At 33.0% G+C, this 17,772-nt stretch overlaps 1 protein-coding gene across 1 annotated transcript in view; it reads left to right on the top strand.

Annotated features, from left to right (window-relative positions):
• LOC133173821 (structural maintenance of chromosomes protein 5-like) overlaps window positions 1–17,772 on the top strand; it is a 57,094-nt gene that overhangs the window by 21,201 nt on the left and 18,121 nt on the right. The window contains exons 7-12 of the mRNA XM_061308874.1: window positions 1,515–1,586; window positions 4,010–4,071; window positions 5,838–5,913; window positions 7,063–7,180; window positions 12,094–12,248; window positions 15,102–15,310. Coding sequence (XP_061164858.1) covers window positions 1,515–1,586; window positions 4,010–4,071; window positions 5,838–5,913; window positions 7,063–7,180; window positions 12,094–12,248; window positions 15,102–15,310 — 692 coding nt within the window. The remainder of the gene's footprint in view (window positions 1–1,514; window positions 1,587–4,009; window positions 4,072–5,837; window positions 5,914–7,062; window positions 7,181–12,093; window positions 12,249–15,101; window positions 15,311–17,772) is intronic.

Below are 17,772 nucleotides of genomic sequence, written 5' to 3' on the forward strand. Positions count from 1 at the left end.
CATCTAAGGACCTAATATCATGTCAACTCAAAAGTAGGTCACGGTGACCTACTTTTTAAATTGTGCGGCCATTCTTTTTCAGAATGATTTAGAGGCATATTTTGAACAATTTAAGGCCTATGATCATCAAACTTTGTCAGTTGATATATCTTTGGTCCTCGGAGTACGTCAACTAAAAAGTAGGTCACCTTGACCAATTTTTCGAATTTTATGGCTAATCTTTTTCAAAACAACTAAGGTCATTAATTCGAATACTGAGAGGTTTAGAATTATTAAATCTTGTAACATGATGCATCTTGGGGCCATAAAACATATTTATTAAAAAGTAGGTCACAGTGACCTACTTTTGAAATTTATTGCTTTATTTAAATATTTTTAGGTACTTATTGGCTTAGAATCACCAATCTTTGTCAGTTGATGCATCTTTGGTCCTCAAAGTCTGTCATCTGAAAAGTAGGTCACTGTGACCTACTTTTGAAATTTTATGGTTATAACTTTAAAAATATTTTAGGTATTAATTGGCTTAGAATCATCAAACTTAGTTGATGCATCTTTGGTCCTCAGAGAATGAAAAGTGATAAGTAGGTCATGATGACCTACTCTCAGGTACTAATTGGCTTAGAATCATCTTGGGTTCTCAGAGTGTTTCATCTAAAATGTAGGTCATGATGACCTACCTTTGGAATTTCAAGGCTTTATCTAAATATACAGGATACTTAGAGGCTTCAGATGGAAGTGATAGGTTGTACAGTTTATCAGAAGAGTGATTCAAGGCCCTTGGGCCTCTTGTTAAGAAATATGTACTAATTACATGTACTAGAATCACATCCTTAAATTAATAATAAAGATTTTGGATATAAATGGTGTGAAATATCCTGATTGCTATGATAGTTCCATAGTGTCACTTTTTTTTAATGATTTCTTAGCCCATCTCCTATGCCTGCATGTCTTTTTCTTTGCTTCATTCTTCACATTCCTTTCCAAAACCCATAATACATGTATGTCATTTAAAACCTAAGGACTAGAAAACATACATATGTGTTCTGACATTTGTGACTTTATATATATGTTTATGTTGGAGTGAATTTAAGTTCCCTACAAATGTTAATACAAGGTCAGTGCCTGTGTTAAAACAGCAGCTATTTTTAATTAGGCCATCATTAAAAATTTTGTTTTTGGATCTACTCTGACCCACATTTTTCAGTGGGGGAGGTAGGATTTTAAATTTTTGGAATTACATGTATTTAATAAATATTTTATAAAACCTTGTAAAAAACACAACCTTGAAATGTATTGATGTTTTCATTAATTTCAGACATTGAAACTGGGGAAAATTTACTTAGTTTAATTCTGAAGTTTCAATAATTTATGACACTAGATTACCACGAAGCAATATTTGTTGAAGGAATCATAGGACAGATTTCTCATTTCTTTCAGGGTTTTGTGAACAACCCAGTACATGTATATGAACGTGATATAGCAGTAATGCTACATCTCTGAATTTCTTCTTTCAGACAGATGTTTTGAGAAAGTATGCCAATGATGCCCATGGCAACAGCAAAGAAATCGAAAAGTACACAGATCAGGTGAAAAATTAAAGATCATTAGACAAGAGTTCTTAAAAATCATAAAAATGGATCATTAGAGTCTTAAAAAACATAGAAATGGATGTCGTATAGCAATTAGAAACAGACTTGGCCGAGTTTTTACTTTGTTCCCGATTAAATTGCCTAGTAAATTAGTTGTGATATAAAAGACTTTTTTTTCATTGTTTTTTTTTTTCCTTTACAAAAAAAAAAAAAAAAAAAAAATTGATTGTGGTTTACATCTTGTAACTGATATGTCTAAACTTGTTGAGATCTGAAAAGCTTAATTTCAATCTAAACAAGAATTTGACTAATATCAGCTAAGTTTTATCTGTAAATAAAGTGTTATGTAAAAATATCCAATTGATGCAAACTGTTGTACAATTGACTCTTGATGGTTTTGATCTCTCAAAGTTCTTGATCTCTCAAAGTGAGTCTCCAGTCCCAATTTTGTATGTAGCTTCAAAAATTAACTTTTGATTTATCAAACTCTCAATCTCCAAACTTTTGATCTGAAGAACTGAGATTGCAATCCTGTAATGCATATTCTATTGCATTTTACCCTTGATATTGTGAAGCGGCTTTGTGTACACAAAGTTGACCTAATTAGTACCCTTTCCTGGACATTTTGGTGACTTGTGGCAAAGACACTCAACACATGCATTGGAATGTATAGAAAATATCACTGCACTTTGACCCCTGTATTATATATCTACCAATTATAACCAGCACTTAAATCAGTTTATACTATTTCTAGTAGTTTGGAGAAATAGATAATATGAAAATTGAATTTAATGATAGGACCGACCTAAGTTGGTGTAATGTGTGTGGCTGTGACCATCACTAATGATGTATAAACGGATACTGCATACAGGGAAATTTTTGCCCCCATTTTATTTTCGCCCCTTTTTTCCTACTCACAGGAGGGCGAATATGAAATGGGGCGAATTGAGTATAATTTCTTAAACAGAGTTGTGACTGGGCGAATTTTAAAAAGGTGCAAAATTGTTTGCAAGTTTGAAAGGGTGAAAATAACACGGGGCAAAATAACCCTGTATACAGTAAGTGTTGGAGTCTCTTTGCCTTTATAAACTCTGAGTGATCATTTTATAGAAGATATATATATATATATATATATATATATATATATATATATATATATATATATATATATATATATATATATATATATATATGACCTGGAAAACACTTCTTGATATAGGAGACATGGAGTCAGATATACAGGTGACTCGAGATGGCTCGAACTCCGATCTCTCGAAGTTCTCGATCTCTTGAAGTGAACCTCCGGTCCCGTTTTTTTCCTCTATATAACTAAGCAAATTTACTCCTGATCTCTCGAACTCCCGATCTCTTGAAGTTCTCTATCTCTCGAACCAAGACCTGGGTCCCGTTACACATATTTCATAGTTTTTTACTCTCTATCTCTCGAAGTTTTGATTGCGCATGTATACACGTCGATCAAGCGTAAAATTAATTCAGCTTGGACTTACCTGGATAACAGTGAACGCCTGGGGCTGGGATGGACGGGTTAATTGGGTATTTACATAGATGATACTACACCTGTGAGTCGTCAGAGTGTTGAGAAAATTAATTGGTAAATTATAAACAAATCGCTTCACAACTTATTTTGACTGGACGAGACGATAATTTTGAGAAAATAATTTAGGGACGTGTCAGTAATTTTCCATTATGGACTTTAATATTATTAGAGTTTACATAATCCCAGTTTGCCAAACATTGCACAAGAAATCCTATCTCAAGAATTGTATACCGATTACGAGCAATCTTGTGAAGGACCGATCAAGCCCGCGCACGGCGGTTAGCAAAATCGACAATTGCTATTCAGGTTTCATTTTATCATGAAATAAGAACAAATAAATATTGAAACTTAAGTTAATCATTTCATTTATTCAAAACACGATCATTGCTGTTGAAATCAAGTGAATTACCTGTAAAATACGAATGAAAACGTGTAATGACATTATCAACATATACTTCCGGTATGTATAATAGTAGAACAATGATGATCGGAACTGAAAATTCCGGATTTTATTCACTTTCTATCTTGAGAACCCCCCGATCTCTCGAACTTTTCTTACGGTCCCTTGAACTTCGAGAGATCGAGAGTCACCTGTATTTGCTTGATTTATTAAAGGGAAAAAAATGAGACTTGGCTTGACACCAAAAGATCGAGACTTTTGAGAGATCAAATTTCAAGCCACCAAGGAATGCAGGAGTCACCTGGTAAAGGAAATTTGCTTAGAGTTTACTAAATATTGTACACTTAGTATCATGCAAGTGGTTGCTGTTTCAAGTCAACCAGCTACGTATGAGGGTCAATGTTGATACATCATCAGGCCATTTTATAAATTTTTATGTGCTTAGGAATATTTTTCTTACAGTTTCAAGAGGTTCAAGATCTTCTTAAACAAAAAGAAAGTGAAGAAGAAAGTAGAAAAAGAAGGTAAATTGCATTTGCCTAATGTAAAAAAAGATGAATAAGCCTTGCATTTAGTTTTTGTAAATGGACCAAAGTTCCAACCAGAGAGCAAGAAGTGTTTGTAATACACTTAAGTGTTTGGAAAACACTTGTGTCCCCAGCTGACCAAAGTTTAAGTTTTTCAAAAGTTGGTCAACTTAAAGTTCAATAGGTAAAAAACATAGGTACCCAAAAGGAAGCTATCATCACAAGGAATACACAGTGTGAAATATGAAAGCCCTAGCACTAATGATTCGGAAGTTATGGTCAAGGTTAAAGTTTTTTTTTTAAAAAGTAGGTCAAAGTCCAAGGTCAAGATGTCAGAAGTGTTGATACCCAAAGAAAGGTTTTTTCACAAGGAATACACATACAAAATATGAAAACCTAAACACCAACAATTCAAAAGTTATGCTAAGGTTAAAATTTGGTAAAATTTTTGCAAAAATGGGTCAAACTCCAAGGTCAAGAGGTCAAATATATTGGTACTGAAAGAAAAGTTTTAACACAAGGAATACATGTATGAAATGTGAAAGCCATAGCTCTAACCAATCAAAATTTATGGGCAAGGTTAAAGTTTTTGCAGACAAACAGAAAGGCCAACAGGCAGGCCACAGATCAAAAACTTATATACCCCCAAATCTTTAATTAGGGGCATAAAAATGACACAACTTACCAAATATGAATACAGATTGTTTTGTTAGCCATGTAATTTGGTTTTAATTGATATTTAGGTAGTCTTTTGATATTCAAACTTGTCTATAAATTTAGTGATCCTTCTCAAGTAAATGTATTGAATTTGTTACATTTTATGATAAATGTACACAAACACTTACTAATATCATAGAATTATATTTACAGATTCACCTGTGTTAGGCTTCAGGGTCATGAGTCTTGACTCAAAAGTGTTCTTGAAGTGATTCTTCTAAATGTACATATTATCTTTGATTGTTTTAGAATTTTGACCTCTCCAGAAATCACTTCAATGAATAGATACACTGTAGCACTTGAGAAGCAAGCTTGTGCAAGAGCATTCCAGTTTGTTCTAGTGAAAGGGCCACAACAATCTTAAGTTTATAGAAAAATCTTCTCTTAAGAATTACAAGACTACAAATTGTCAAATGGCATTTCATGTGATAAAGAAGCAAACACGTTCAACAATTACCCCAAGGACAGCTAGAGAAAGAGTCGCAAAGAGATCTAAATTTTTGCAATTAAACATATTGGTATTTTCTTGGCCAGTAAAACAGGGCTTTACAAATTCATAGTACAGAATCAACTTAAAAAGAGAAGGGGTTGGGTCCGTCCTTTATAATAATGTATATTAAAAGAAACTATGTTAAAAATCATACCAAAAACAGGACTTCTTATTGTCAACTTCATGTGAAAATGTCTTTGTGTAGTGTAAATTCAAATATCTTTTGGACCAATAGAGGTGCATTAGGGCTATCAAGTTGTATAATGGGGCAGATGAGGAATAAAAGGGCAGATAAAGTCACTCTGGAATAAAAAAAAAAATGGCTAGGAAGATGGAGGTGATAGTTATCAGCTTAAATAAGTTTTTTTTTTTTTTTTTTTTTTTTTCAAATGAGTGTGAATCCTAAATTCCCATGCACAGGATGGAATAATGAAAAGTCACTATAATTAAAAAAAATGTGATAGATTTTAAAAATTATCATTTTATGCATGTTTCAATCTATTCCCATATAATTTTCAAAGAAGATAAAGTTCTTCTATTTACTATGGCATTGTAGAATCGTGGACCTTAAAAGACAAGTAGAGGCTTTAGAAGAGGAACTGCAGACATCTGTGGAAACTGCTAACATTCAGGTGGGCCAAAAAATAACAGGGTAGTCCACAAATTGAAGCCAATGCTTAATGGATTAAATAAATAAAAAAAGGTCCTATTTTTACTTAGCTTGGTTTTAAATTCTTAACCAAAAAAGATCGGTTACAGATTATCGGGCCTGTTTTAGTGCTGTGGCACTATTTTCATACGCTAGATTCTAAGCACTTAAGATTTCCGATTTTAGATTACAAGTTTTGTATATTGCCAAAGTTTGCACTTAAGTGGCACTTACCTTGTTTTCAGTGATATACTGTAAAATCACTCATTTTCGTGGAGTCAAATTATTGTGGTTTTAGAAAAAAAAAAACCTATTAGTCGAGGGGATTTGATAGTGTAGAATTGTCTTGATTACAATTTTAACACCAGTGGAGGACATGAATTTGTGGATCTCTTCATACAATGAAAAGAAAAAATTAAACTCACAAACCACACTTGAGACTATTATGAATCTATTGGTACCTTCTCTTATGCATACGAAATGAAGCTGTTGTCTTCTGGGAAAGATAAGAATTGGACATTCACACCAGAGAGATGAAGATCTGCCAATTGAAAAAAAAGATTTACATCTACACTTTTTTGTAGCAATTTTGGGTTGTATTTTTCACATAATATGAAATTCTTCACCTGAAGCATGGTACATGTATCCATTAAATAAACACATATTTTACTCGCTACTTTTCTTACTTCGTCCACCTTTTAAGTTCCAAACAAGGCTTGGAATATCAGTGTTTCGGAAACTAAATTGCCTACTGCCAGGGATATTTGTGGCTAATAAAGTGTAGGCCTGCAGGGAAAAGTATGTCTACCAGTTAATAAGCTTTTTTTAAAATGCATGCTTTTCATTTTCAAGGTAGCTTCCTTCCTGGAAGACGAGCCAAGTTTGTTGTCTTTTGACAACTTATTCATTTTTCTGCATTTCCTTGTCTAGCTGTCATATTACTCATGGTGAAAATTGTGTTAGATACACACATATTCATAAACAAGCTTAAGAAAATATAAAAACACATTTAAATTAAAAAGGGGGAAAATCCAGTATATAATTTGGAAATGTAGGTAAAAAAGTGCAGTGCAAATTATTGTGTTTACATGACAGTAATGAGAATTCTCCTCTGATTGGTTTATTTTTGCAGGTCCAATTAGAGGAGGTGACCAATGAAATGAGAAGAACGAACCAGAGAATGACAGTGCTAAATCAAGATGGAGACAGAGTGCGGCGAGAAATTGAGGGCCTGAAAAGACAAGTAGATGGTAATTTTTCCATTTAAGTCACCTGAGTCGCTCAGATCACCTATTGATATCTATTTTCTTCTGTCATCGTTTGTGAAATTCATGGCCCCAAGGTTATGGGCTCTGGTGTTAGGATGGGGCTCTATAGATCATATAGTGAAAATGCAAAAAATATGCAAAAACCTTCTCTCCCCCTGTACATTTAGAAGACCTGTACATTTAGAAGATGAACTAAGTTCATAGTTATGATGAACCTATTCCAAAATTGTGAATTTCCTGGTCCTTGGGTCAGGTGTTCTGGTAAAGTTGTCTTAGTTCTTGATTTAGTTTGTATTTTTTAAAAAGGATTTGGATTTCCTGTGATGACTGGAAGCAAAAGTAGTATGAAGAAATGATCATTATTGCCCTCTTTAGCATGTGTATGCTGTTTTGTAGATGAATAATTTCAATCTTTTGTGAGATTGTTGCAGATTGTGGAGATTTTACATTAAGTATACATAAATTTTATATGAAATATCAAAGAAAATTTTGTTATAATTTAGATTTAATATATCATTTTCATATTTGTCATAAACTAGTGTGCTTTGTGCATTTTGCTTGCCTTTTTTTGCCCATCTTCTTAAAGTGGCAGACTTCTGCCTAAAGCAGTAGAGTTAACATGTATATAAATATCCTGTTAATTAATTGTCAAATTTGTCAACACATGCTTGGTACATGTCGCGTTCACCCAACTATGCATTTGTTTAAACATTAGAATTTACACTTAGCATGCTTAGCAGCTCCATTTGATACAGTTTGCTGTTTACATCACAACTCCCTTGAACAAAATTTTTATATCCATGTATCCCCCCCCCCCCCCCCCCCAAAAGAAAAAAAATTATTGGGATTGCAGCTGTGCTTATATAGATTACTGAACTAAGTTCTTTTTATATCCATATGCTATACAAGCAAAGAGAGATAACTCTGTTACAAATTAAAACAAAATGTCAAATCTGAAATGTCTATATTGATTTTTGATGTTTGATTGATGTGAATTTTTTTCAAATGCTACTTTCTCTGTAGCTTTGATTTCAACAAAACTTAACTGAGACGGTATTAGAAATCAACCATAATTGAAAATTCTGTAAATGTAATACAATAAAAAAGTTTTGCAAATTCATCTGCAACTTTCCTCTTCAGCTGTGATTCTTTGATACTTGTAAGTACACACAGTAAAGCCACAGTATTGGCAGACCTTTTTTAGCTACATTGGTCAAAAGGTGCTTGCATGGTCTTTGATTTCAACAAACAGTGATCTCAAGGTGATGAAAACCTAGAAATTTCTCTTTAACTCTTTTAAAATTCTACTCCTACCAGGGATTTTTTTAGGGTCTCTCTGGGGCCGAAATTCGGCCCCATTCCCAATGCTGAAAAGTGCATGTTTTTCCCAAAATTTTACCTTAAAATTCCCAATATGAAAAAAGTCAGTTGTAAATAATTAAAGTAAAAAAATATTCAAGAATGACAAAAAGGTGTTTCTGTTTTCTCTGTGTGATGAACGAGCCATCCGAGGAGTTCCAAGAAGTTATTCGGAATACTTTGGATGTTTGCATGTGTACTTTTTAGAGCGGGATCGATGTTTAAAATTTAAGTCGGGATCGTTATTTAATAAATAAACATGCATTATGTCAGTTTCTCCAGTTTGCCTAGGACGGTAATTTTCAGGCTGGGTTGGGTCGCTCTTATTCTTGTAAATTGGTCAAACAATACCGATTATCTACTCATCTGGAACAAACCCACTATCAATATTTTTAAAGAACTTTTTACATGGAACACTTCTAGTATACCGGTCCCTATAAATATTGCGCTAAAATAGGTGCCGCCGAAGGCGGTGTACAATATAATAATACAATATAATATAACAAAATCGATAAAAAAAGGCCACAAATCGCAAAATTGAATCAAAAATCGTGTTCCTTGTGAAAAATTGGGTTTAAAAAAACTGGTTTTTAAACACAGTTTTTTAAATGAGAATTAAAAGGTTTCGTAAAATAACGTACTTGTTTAGTAGATAAAACTCCATTTTGCGTTGTTTAGGAATGTGGTCACATGATCAGTTTTTGACGTAATCTCATAAATATTCATGATGTGCGTCACTTGTGTTTTGACGTAATGAAGACTGATGAAGAAGTAGCTGATAGGACTCAAAGTGAAATGCTACTAAAATTGCGAGATTTTTGTGAGAAATGCAGGGATTTAACAAGTGATAACTAATTACTAGTCAGGGTTCTCCATCATTTCAAATTTAACTGTGGCGCAAGAATTGCGTGAAGTACTAATATTCGCGGTCATTTCGCGACCGAATTCGCGAAGAAACCCCGAAATAAATTGAAAAACACACAGCACCTTTGAATCAATATTAAGTTCAAATACAAATAACATTAATTATTTGACAAAATGATTGTTGAATTTAATAATAATAAAAATAAATTGATATCGATTTAACATAGTGTAAACGAAAAATTAAAATATTTTCACAATATATGTATACTGTGAAAAAGAACCCACCCCTCTGAAACACACATACGTACTGAATAATTAGATATTTGCTTATACATGTAGAATCTGAAGAAAAGTATCAGTAATAACAGGTTTTAAGTATTTAATCATAAATACTGTATTTAACCCTAATTTAAAAAAAAATGTTTACAAAAGATAAATATACACATACAGTGTTTATTAAAGGACAGAGGAAATTCTGATAGGTCACATATGATGTTTTGACTCACAGTGCGAGTGCAATGTTAGAGACATGGTTAACTGTAGAACTATTTAAGCATGAACTAATTGATATATAAAATTTCCTTTGTAATTATCGTGAAGTGTGAAAAAACGGCTTCATGTGTCCAGCGAGGTCTAGAAGATAATTGATTGTGCAAGCCAAACAATGGGCCCTAATTAGAGTAAATTGACAGTTTAGCATTAGAAACTGAAAACGGTACGTAATTTTGAGGTTTAGAGGTTTATTTGATTATCAAATTTATATATTTATCGTACTGACAACGACGATCTTACTGTGGCGCTAATATTTTTACTGTGGCGGAACTATGGCGCTGATTTTTTAACTGTGGCGGGGCTGCCACGTTAAACGGCCCATGGAGAACCCTGCTAGTAATTGGTTGATTGAATTGTGCATCACCATTGATTTGAAAGAAAAAATATTCTGAATAAGGACATTAGAAGGTTAGGATATCGAGCTTAAGTAAACGGTAAGTCGCTTTTACCAATTACTTGCCAAAACTTAGCGCACAATATCAGGCATGTTTCAACATTGGACCAAGTTTCGCAAAACTTTCCTGTTCTTCCGGTTCTTTGTAAGCAAAAATTACATGAATAAGCCCAAAGTGATATAGATGCGAGCATGGGTGAATATAAAACAGTTACAATATTCAAGCTATATATACACTAACCCTAATCCGTAGATCGCATACAATGCTTTACTCTTAAAAGATGGTATATCGGCACGGTTCGACATTAGGCTGATTCATGCAAGTTTTGGGTCACAAAAGGCACTTGGCAGTGCCTTTTGTAAGCAAAAATTACATGAATTAGCCCAAAGTCAGGAAGATTTAAGAGTGGATTTATAAAACAGTTCCAATATTAAAACAATATACCCTAACCCTAATCACTCAATCGAATGCGTTTTGTTGAAGCGAGGGGAAAATGGCGGTTTGTTTACATTCTGCATAGCAACGGCATGGGAAATAAATGCTCATGCGCAAGCGCGTGATTCTGGGGACCAGCATACTAGAAACTTCCCCCTGTGGCTTTACCATTCTGAACTTCAACAGCTACTATTATGTCATATTCACTACAGCTGGTTTATTATAGCCAGCTTCATACTACCAGTATGAATAATTTTAAAAAATGATTAAATATTTGACTTTGCTTGTTTTCCCCATTTATTTGTATGAAAATACATATATCTTTCCCAATTTCAACCAAATATCGCTATTTTTCCCAAACTTGACGGCCCCGGCCCCTGGAATCAAAGGGTAAAAAAATCCCTGCCTACAGTTTTTTTCTAATTTTAATAAAACCTGGTACTTGATGGATTAAACCCCACCCATAAAACCTAGACTACACTGAGATACATGATTCTGTTCAATGGGTTTTGATTTTGATGAAAGGTGTTGCCATGGTCCTAAAATTAGAAATTTCTGTGCAATTTTTTTAAAATGCCACACCTCCCACAGTTTGAACTGATTTAATTAAAACTTGGTACACATGTAAACAATTTTAAGATAAATAAATAAAGGATTTCCCATGATTTGTGGTTGGATATGGGTTTTTTATCCAACATGTTGTGTATCTCGTGTTTTTATCCCCAAGCTTTGGGAAGGGGGTGAAAACACACAACCATGCAGTTGAATAAAAAATCATATCTTACCACAATCCATTGGAGATTATTTTTATCACATGATGTTTTACACATAGCTATCTATCACATGTTTCACACATAGCTATTTCATGTTTTAATCTGTTTCATAAAATCCATAAAATTTGACTTGAGATCAAATTCATGTAAAAAACCATTGTGGCATCACAACCATGGATATCAAAACAATATCCTATGAGCTATTCCACTGTATAAAGTTCATAATTTTTTTAAAATCAGTGTTGCCATAGCTACTACCAAAAAGAAAAAGTGGAAATTTTTCAAAATGATACTTATTATAAAGCTATGATTTGATTTCATCGAACTTGGTAAAAGTTCAGTAAACAACAGGATTCAGATCTGTCTTTAAAAAAAAATATGTTTCAAGATATAGTACTACAATTTTGTGGAGATGTTTCAGTTGTATCAAAGTTGGATATTCATATTTGATTTAAAAAGGCTACAAAAAAAGTGATTCATTTGTATATCCTTTAACATTAGTCTATTTTATATACAGGTTTCCAACAAGAACTTAAGGAAATTCAGAATATCGAAAACCGTAAGCTTGAAATGCTGAGGAACAGGCACAAACCAACTTATGATGCAGTCATGTGGTATAAGGACAATCGTGATAAATTCCAAGGGCAAGTCCATTTGCCTCTTTTACTGTCAGTAAGTACAGTCTGTCAATGTTCTGAAATAGGTACACGTTTACAGGTCCTCTTGATGGTATCTGGTTTACTAGAAATGAGTAGAACTGAGCCATTTGTATGTCCTTTCTACAAATTATCTTTCACCCTTTATGTTTGTTCATGATGCATCTTCTTTTGGTCCATCTACTTTTCCAGGTTGGTAAAAGTTATAATTATACCTCCCGCAAATGAAGTTTAGGGGGCTATATTAGAATCAGCATGTCCCATCTGTCTGTAGACTTGATTCTGTCCGCACCATTTCTCAGAGACTATTGCATGGATTTGTCTGAAAATTTGTATATAGTCATTATTTATCATATGAAGGTGTACACCTGATATTTACATCAATATTGGATATTTTTTCTGCATTTCACGGTGTTTTTTTTATGCCCCCGAATCGAAAGATCCCGGGGGTATATTGTTTTTGTCCTGTCTGTCTGTTTGTCTGTTTATCTGTTTGTCCATTTGTCTGTTTGTCCGTTTGTCTGTCTTTCTGTTGTCAACTTTAACCTTGCCCATAACTTTTGATTGGTTGGAGCTATGACTTTCATATTTCACATGTGTATTCCTTGTGACAAGACCTCTCTTTGGGTACCATCATATTTGACCTTTTGACCTTGGAGTTTGACCCACTTTTGGAAAATTTTATGAGACTTTAACCTTGGCCATAACTTCTGAACAGTTGGTGCTTGGGGTTTCAAACTTCACATGTGTATTCTTTGTGACAAGGCCTTCCTTTGGATACCAACAACTTTGACCTTTTGACCTTGACCTTGGAGTTTGACCTACTTTTGAAAAACTTTAATCTTGGCCATAACTTTTGAACTGTTGGTGCTTAGGTTTTCAAACTTCACATGTGTATTCCTTGTGACAAGACCTTCCTCTGGATATCAACCACTTTGACCCTTTGACCTTGACCTAGGAGTTTGACCTACTTTGGAAAAAATTTAACCTTGGCCATAACTTTTGAATGGTTGGAGCTAGGGCTTTCATACTTCACATATGTAACCCTTGCGACAAGACTTTCCTTTGGATACCAACCACCACTTTGACCTTTTGACCTTGACCTAGGAGTTTGACCTACTTTTGAAAAAATTTAACCTTGGCCATAACTTTTGAATGCTTGATGCTAGGGCTTTCAAACTTCACATATGTAATCCTTGTGACAAGACCTTCCTTTGGATACCAACCACTTTGACCTTGACCTTGACGTTTGACTTTTATTTAAAAAACTTTAACCTTCGCCATAACTTTTGAACAGTTGTATCTAGGTCTTTCAAATTTCACAGGTGTATTCCTCAAGACAAGACCTTTCTTTAGGTATCAACATTTTTTATCTTTTGGCCTGGATTTTGACTTGCATTTGAAGAAACTTTAACCTTCGCCATAAGCTGCCATACGGGGGCATCAGTGTTTCACAAACACATCTTGTTTTTCATTTTTATTAACTTAGTCATTTTGAGTTCATGTAGGGCAGTTGGTACATCTGTATAAAAATGTGAACTACTCATTAAAACTAAAAAAATCACCAAGTATGAAGAAAAATAGTTTTTGGTAGATAATCCATTCAAATGTAAGAGTCATGCAGTAACCTTATTAAAAAAAAGTTGCATCAAGATTACACAGTTCTTTTTTTTCATGGTATAAAACTTTGCAACAAATAAAAAAAAAAATATTTGTTTTAGACAGAATGACATATACATGAATTTTCCATTGTACTGCAGACTCACAGTGCATAACACAGCAGATAGTGTAAATCCATTTGTCTCTTGGAAGTAGTTAGTTGATATGCATCCAGTTGAAAATTAATGAGTTCAGAGTGGGAAGCTGTTAGAGCAATCTCTGATCTAGCATGTTATATCTATATCTCCTGGGAATTGGACAAAAGAACTAAAGATTTCTGTTCTCTAACTCACTTAATTGTAATATATATAGTCTAGCTGTCAAATTAAAATAAGTAGTTACTGGATGACCAGCATTTTATTTTTAAAATGAATTTAGTATAAAGTTATCAAGATTAATTTGATTTTGTATAATATGATATTTATATTCTTCTTCAACAAATTAATTTCAGAGTGTAATGTCTCACAAAGATGACAAACGCAATTTATTTTTTCAATCTAATAAAAAACAATATAGTTAAACGATGATAATTATGAATATAGCTAATTGATTATTAAATTTAATTAGAAAACAATAAAATAATAACTATTATTATTTATGTTTTATTAGGCTGCACTTTATTTCATCATTCATTAAAAAAATATAATGATCAATTTAATTTTCTTTCTAAATGTTTAAACAAATTGTGAACACCTCTTAGATTCATAAAACATGTTTAGTGATTTAGCACCTTTTCTGAAAAACCCAGCGGGAGGTATTTATCCATTTTGGACAGTTCTAGTTAAATAAAATAAGCATATATATTCTAAAATGAGTTCAAATGTAGATGTTCTTTGTGTAACAGGCCTTCCTCATACATATTAATAAGCTCATTTGTATGGAAATGCCCAATTACTAAGGTCATAGTCTGAGAAGGCAAATATGAAATGTAGCAGGGGGTATTGTTTTCTGAGCTCACTATGAGTGGTTGTTATAATCAGCAGTGAGTCAGAAAAGGTTAATATATGACACTCAGGTGACTATCAAGGCCCATGGGCCTCTTGAAGGACATTTTGGGTACATGAAGACCAGACTTGACATTTAATAATTCTAATGAAAAATCTTTGGCATTTCATTGACAGGTGATGATAGTAATTTTCGGATAAAATCAAAATGTCATTTGAAAGGTTATCATTATGTTTGGCTTAACTTTTTGCTATTTATATTGCAGGTAAATCCAACATCTCCTGCAGTAGCAAAGTTCATAGAGATGCATATCAGTGCTAATGACATGAGGGCCTTCATTTTCGAGAATACAGAAGATTATAATGTGTTTATGAGGGAAGTCCGAGATAAACAGAACCTTAGGGTTAATGCTTTGAAAGTGCCTCCTCAACAACTGGCAGCCTTCAATGCTAGACACAATATCTCTCGTTATAGGTAAAAAAAAAATTATATTACAGGTCTTCACAACTTGTTCTTTGTCAATCAAAAAATATTCATGACACTCTGTGGAACTTGGATATCTTGAAGAGTCCATTGATAAAAGGTTTGAGATATTGAAGTTAAAACTCAAGCAAATGATAAAATTCTGAACCTCCCACTTATATGGAGATATCCACAGGTGATGTACCAGATACATAAGTTCAACTGTACTAATTAGTTTAGAGTAATTTAGAGATTAATTATGTTCTATTTTCATTCCTCTGTCTCCTTCTTCTCACCTTTGTTGCAGTAAGTTCATTTCTCATTTATTATGAAGGTGATTTTCATTAACGTCAATCACAGATAAAGACCATTTGCTACATTATTTAACAAACAATATTTTTTGTGTAAATCATGAAAATACGAGGGTTGTTCGGAAAGTTCGTGGACTACCGTCAAAGCTTTTTTACTTAACGTCAAATTATATCCAAATTTGGAAGAAATATTTCAACAGTAAATTCAAATGATGTGTATGAAAATTTTTTAAATATCGTGATTTATTTCAAACTAATTTAGACTTTACAAATGCAAAAAACGGACCACGGAGCAGGTCAAAATTTTGTAATTTACATTCAAGACACTAGATAATGTCTGAAGTCATATTTTCTGTAAAATGACACAAAAATGGAAAAAAATTCAACTCGTTCAAATTAAGAATTTTTTCATAGTTATGACTTAATATTTTGTTTCGCTGAAAAGAAATCAGTTTCAGAAGATAGGCAGTCCTCATTGAAACAGGCAAAAAAGATGACGTCGTTGAACGTCACGGAGCAGCAGTTAACCATACAATTTTGTGTTGTACTTAAGAAAACTCCAGAAAAAAACTCTGAAAATTCTGGAGGAAGTAGGAAATTCGTCAAAAGCAAGCCATGCATGTGTATGTAAATGGTACAAGCGGTATTTGAATGATAGACTACTCTGCTTGCTTAGACGATGGTGATCTGTGAGAAAACGGATTATCCGTAAAAATCTTATCAAAAACGTTGAAAAGCTAGTAACGTCATGCTAAGAATTTGGCGCTTCACAGACGCTGATCTTGTGAAAGCACACTTATGCAGTACAAAAAGAAAATATACCATTGACAAACAAAATGATGCTACTGAAACAATTGTTAGCAAAATAGATTTCCAGTGATAGAGAAACGTTTTAAATGAGTGCACTGGTATTGGGCAATACTGTGTGAAATGTACAGGGATAGTATTTTTGAGAACCTCGTGTCGGTATGTTTTTGACGTTACAGTGTTGTTGAGTTTGCTCCGTAGTTACAAAACGTGTTGATTTTAAAATTAAATAACAGGAATTCTATTAAAACAAATGGAATGAAACTTCACATTTAAACAATATAAATATTTTTACATATGATAATGTGCTCATTTTAAATTTCTTGAAGATAGTATAACGGAAATTGGCATAGTCCATGAACTTTCCGAACAACCCTCACAGATACTTTGTAAGATTGCTCAATAATGTTCTAGAAATTAAGTGGTAAAAAAAAATTGAGAACGTCACAACCATGCCAGAATTCGTTTGCACAAGTCTTAGTGTCAATTATTCCTATATTTTAAAAGTTTTTGGCATTTTTATTTGGTTTGTAGGTTGTGTATGATGGAAATTAAGTTTTTAATAGCATAGAAGATTGAAAGAAAAAAAAAAAGAAAGAAAACATTTAATTTATTTCAATTGTTGATCTATAAATTTGAAATGGATGCATTGAACAGGAGACAAAAATTGCCATTTATTATATAGGATAATTAAGTTAATGCTTGACTTTAATATCTTTAGAACATGAAATAAATCTGAATAGAGACATTCTGTAGCCACACCAGGCCTCAAGACCATAAACTGAGAATAGACTTAAGTCAAAATTTTGATTTTTTTATATCTTGAGTTCCATTTAACACATGTGCATAAAAACTTACAGATTTTTTTAACACACAAACTCAAACACATGTTGAAAATTTTGTTTCATTATCAAAATTATTTAAAAATTATATTGATTTGAAATTTTTACTGAAGTCTGTTCTCAGTTTATGGTCTTCGGGCCAGCTCAATAATTGAAATTTTCTTAAAAGAAGTCAGAGAAATTTCAAAGCAAGACAAGATGGCAGATTTTTTTAAATCACAGCTTAAGGTAAAACTATGTTTCAGTAAACCAAAATAAAGAGATGCTGACATGATAATTACCGTAATGGAAGAGGAAGCTATAAAATGAAAAACAGCATTAGAATATAACTTGTGTGGGCTGGGTTACAAAAGTTTAACCTGAAACTGCTGATGCAGTTAAAATAAGCTAATTCAAGGAATTTGTATCCCCATATTAAAATTTAGATGTTATCTGGAAACAATTTGTAACAATATAGGTTTGTGACCTTGGCAATGATCTTTGACCCTATGAAATGTACCTCAGAATCAATTGG

This window comes from Saccostrea echinata, unplaced genomic scaffold, assembly GCF_033153115.1.
Source record: "Saccostrea echinata isolate AGI-Se365-2 ecotype Australia unplaced genomic scaffold, CSIRO_AGI_Sech_v1 ptg000002l, whole genome shotgun sequence".
NCBI classification, from domain to species: Eukaryota; Metazoa; Mollusca; class Bivalvia; order Ostreida; family Ostreidae; genus Saccostrea; species Saccostrea echinata.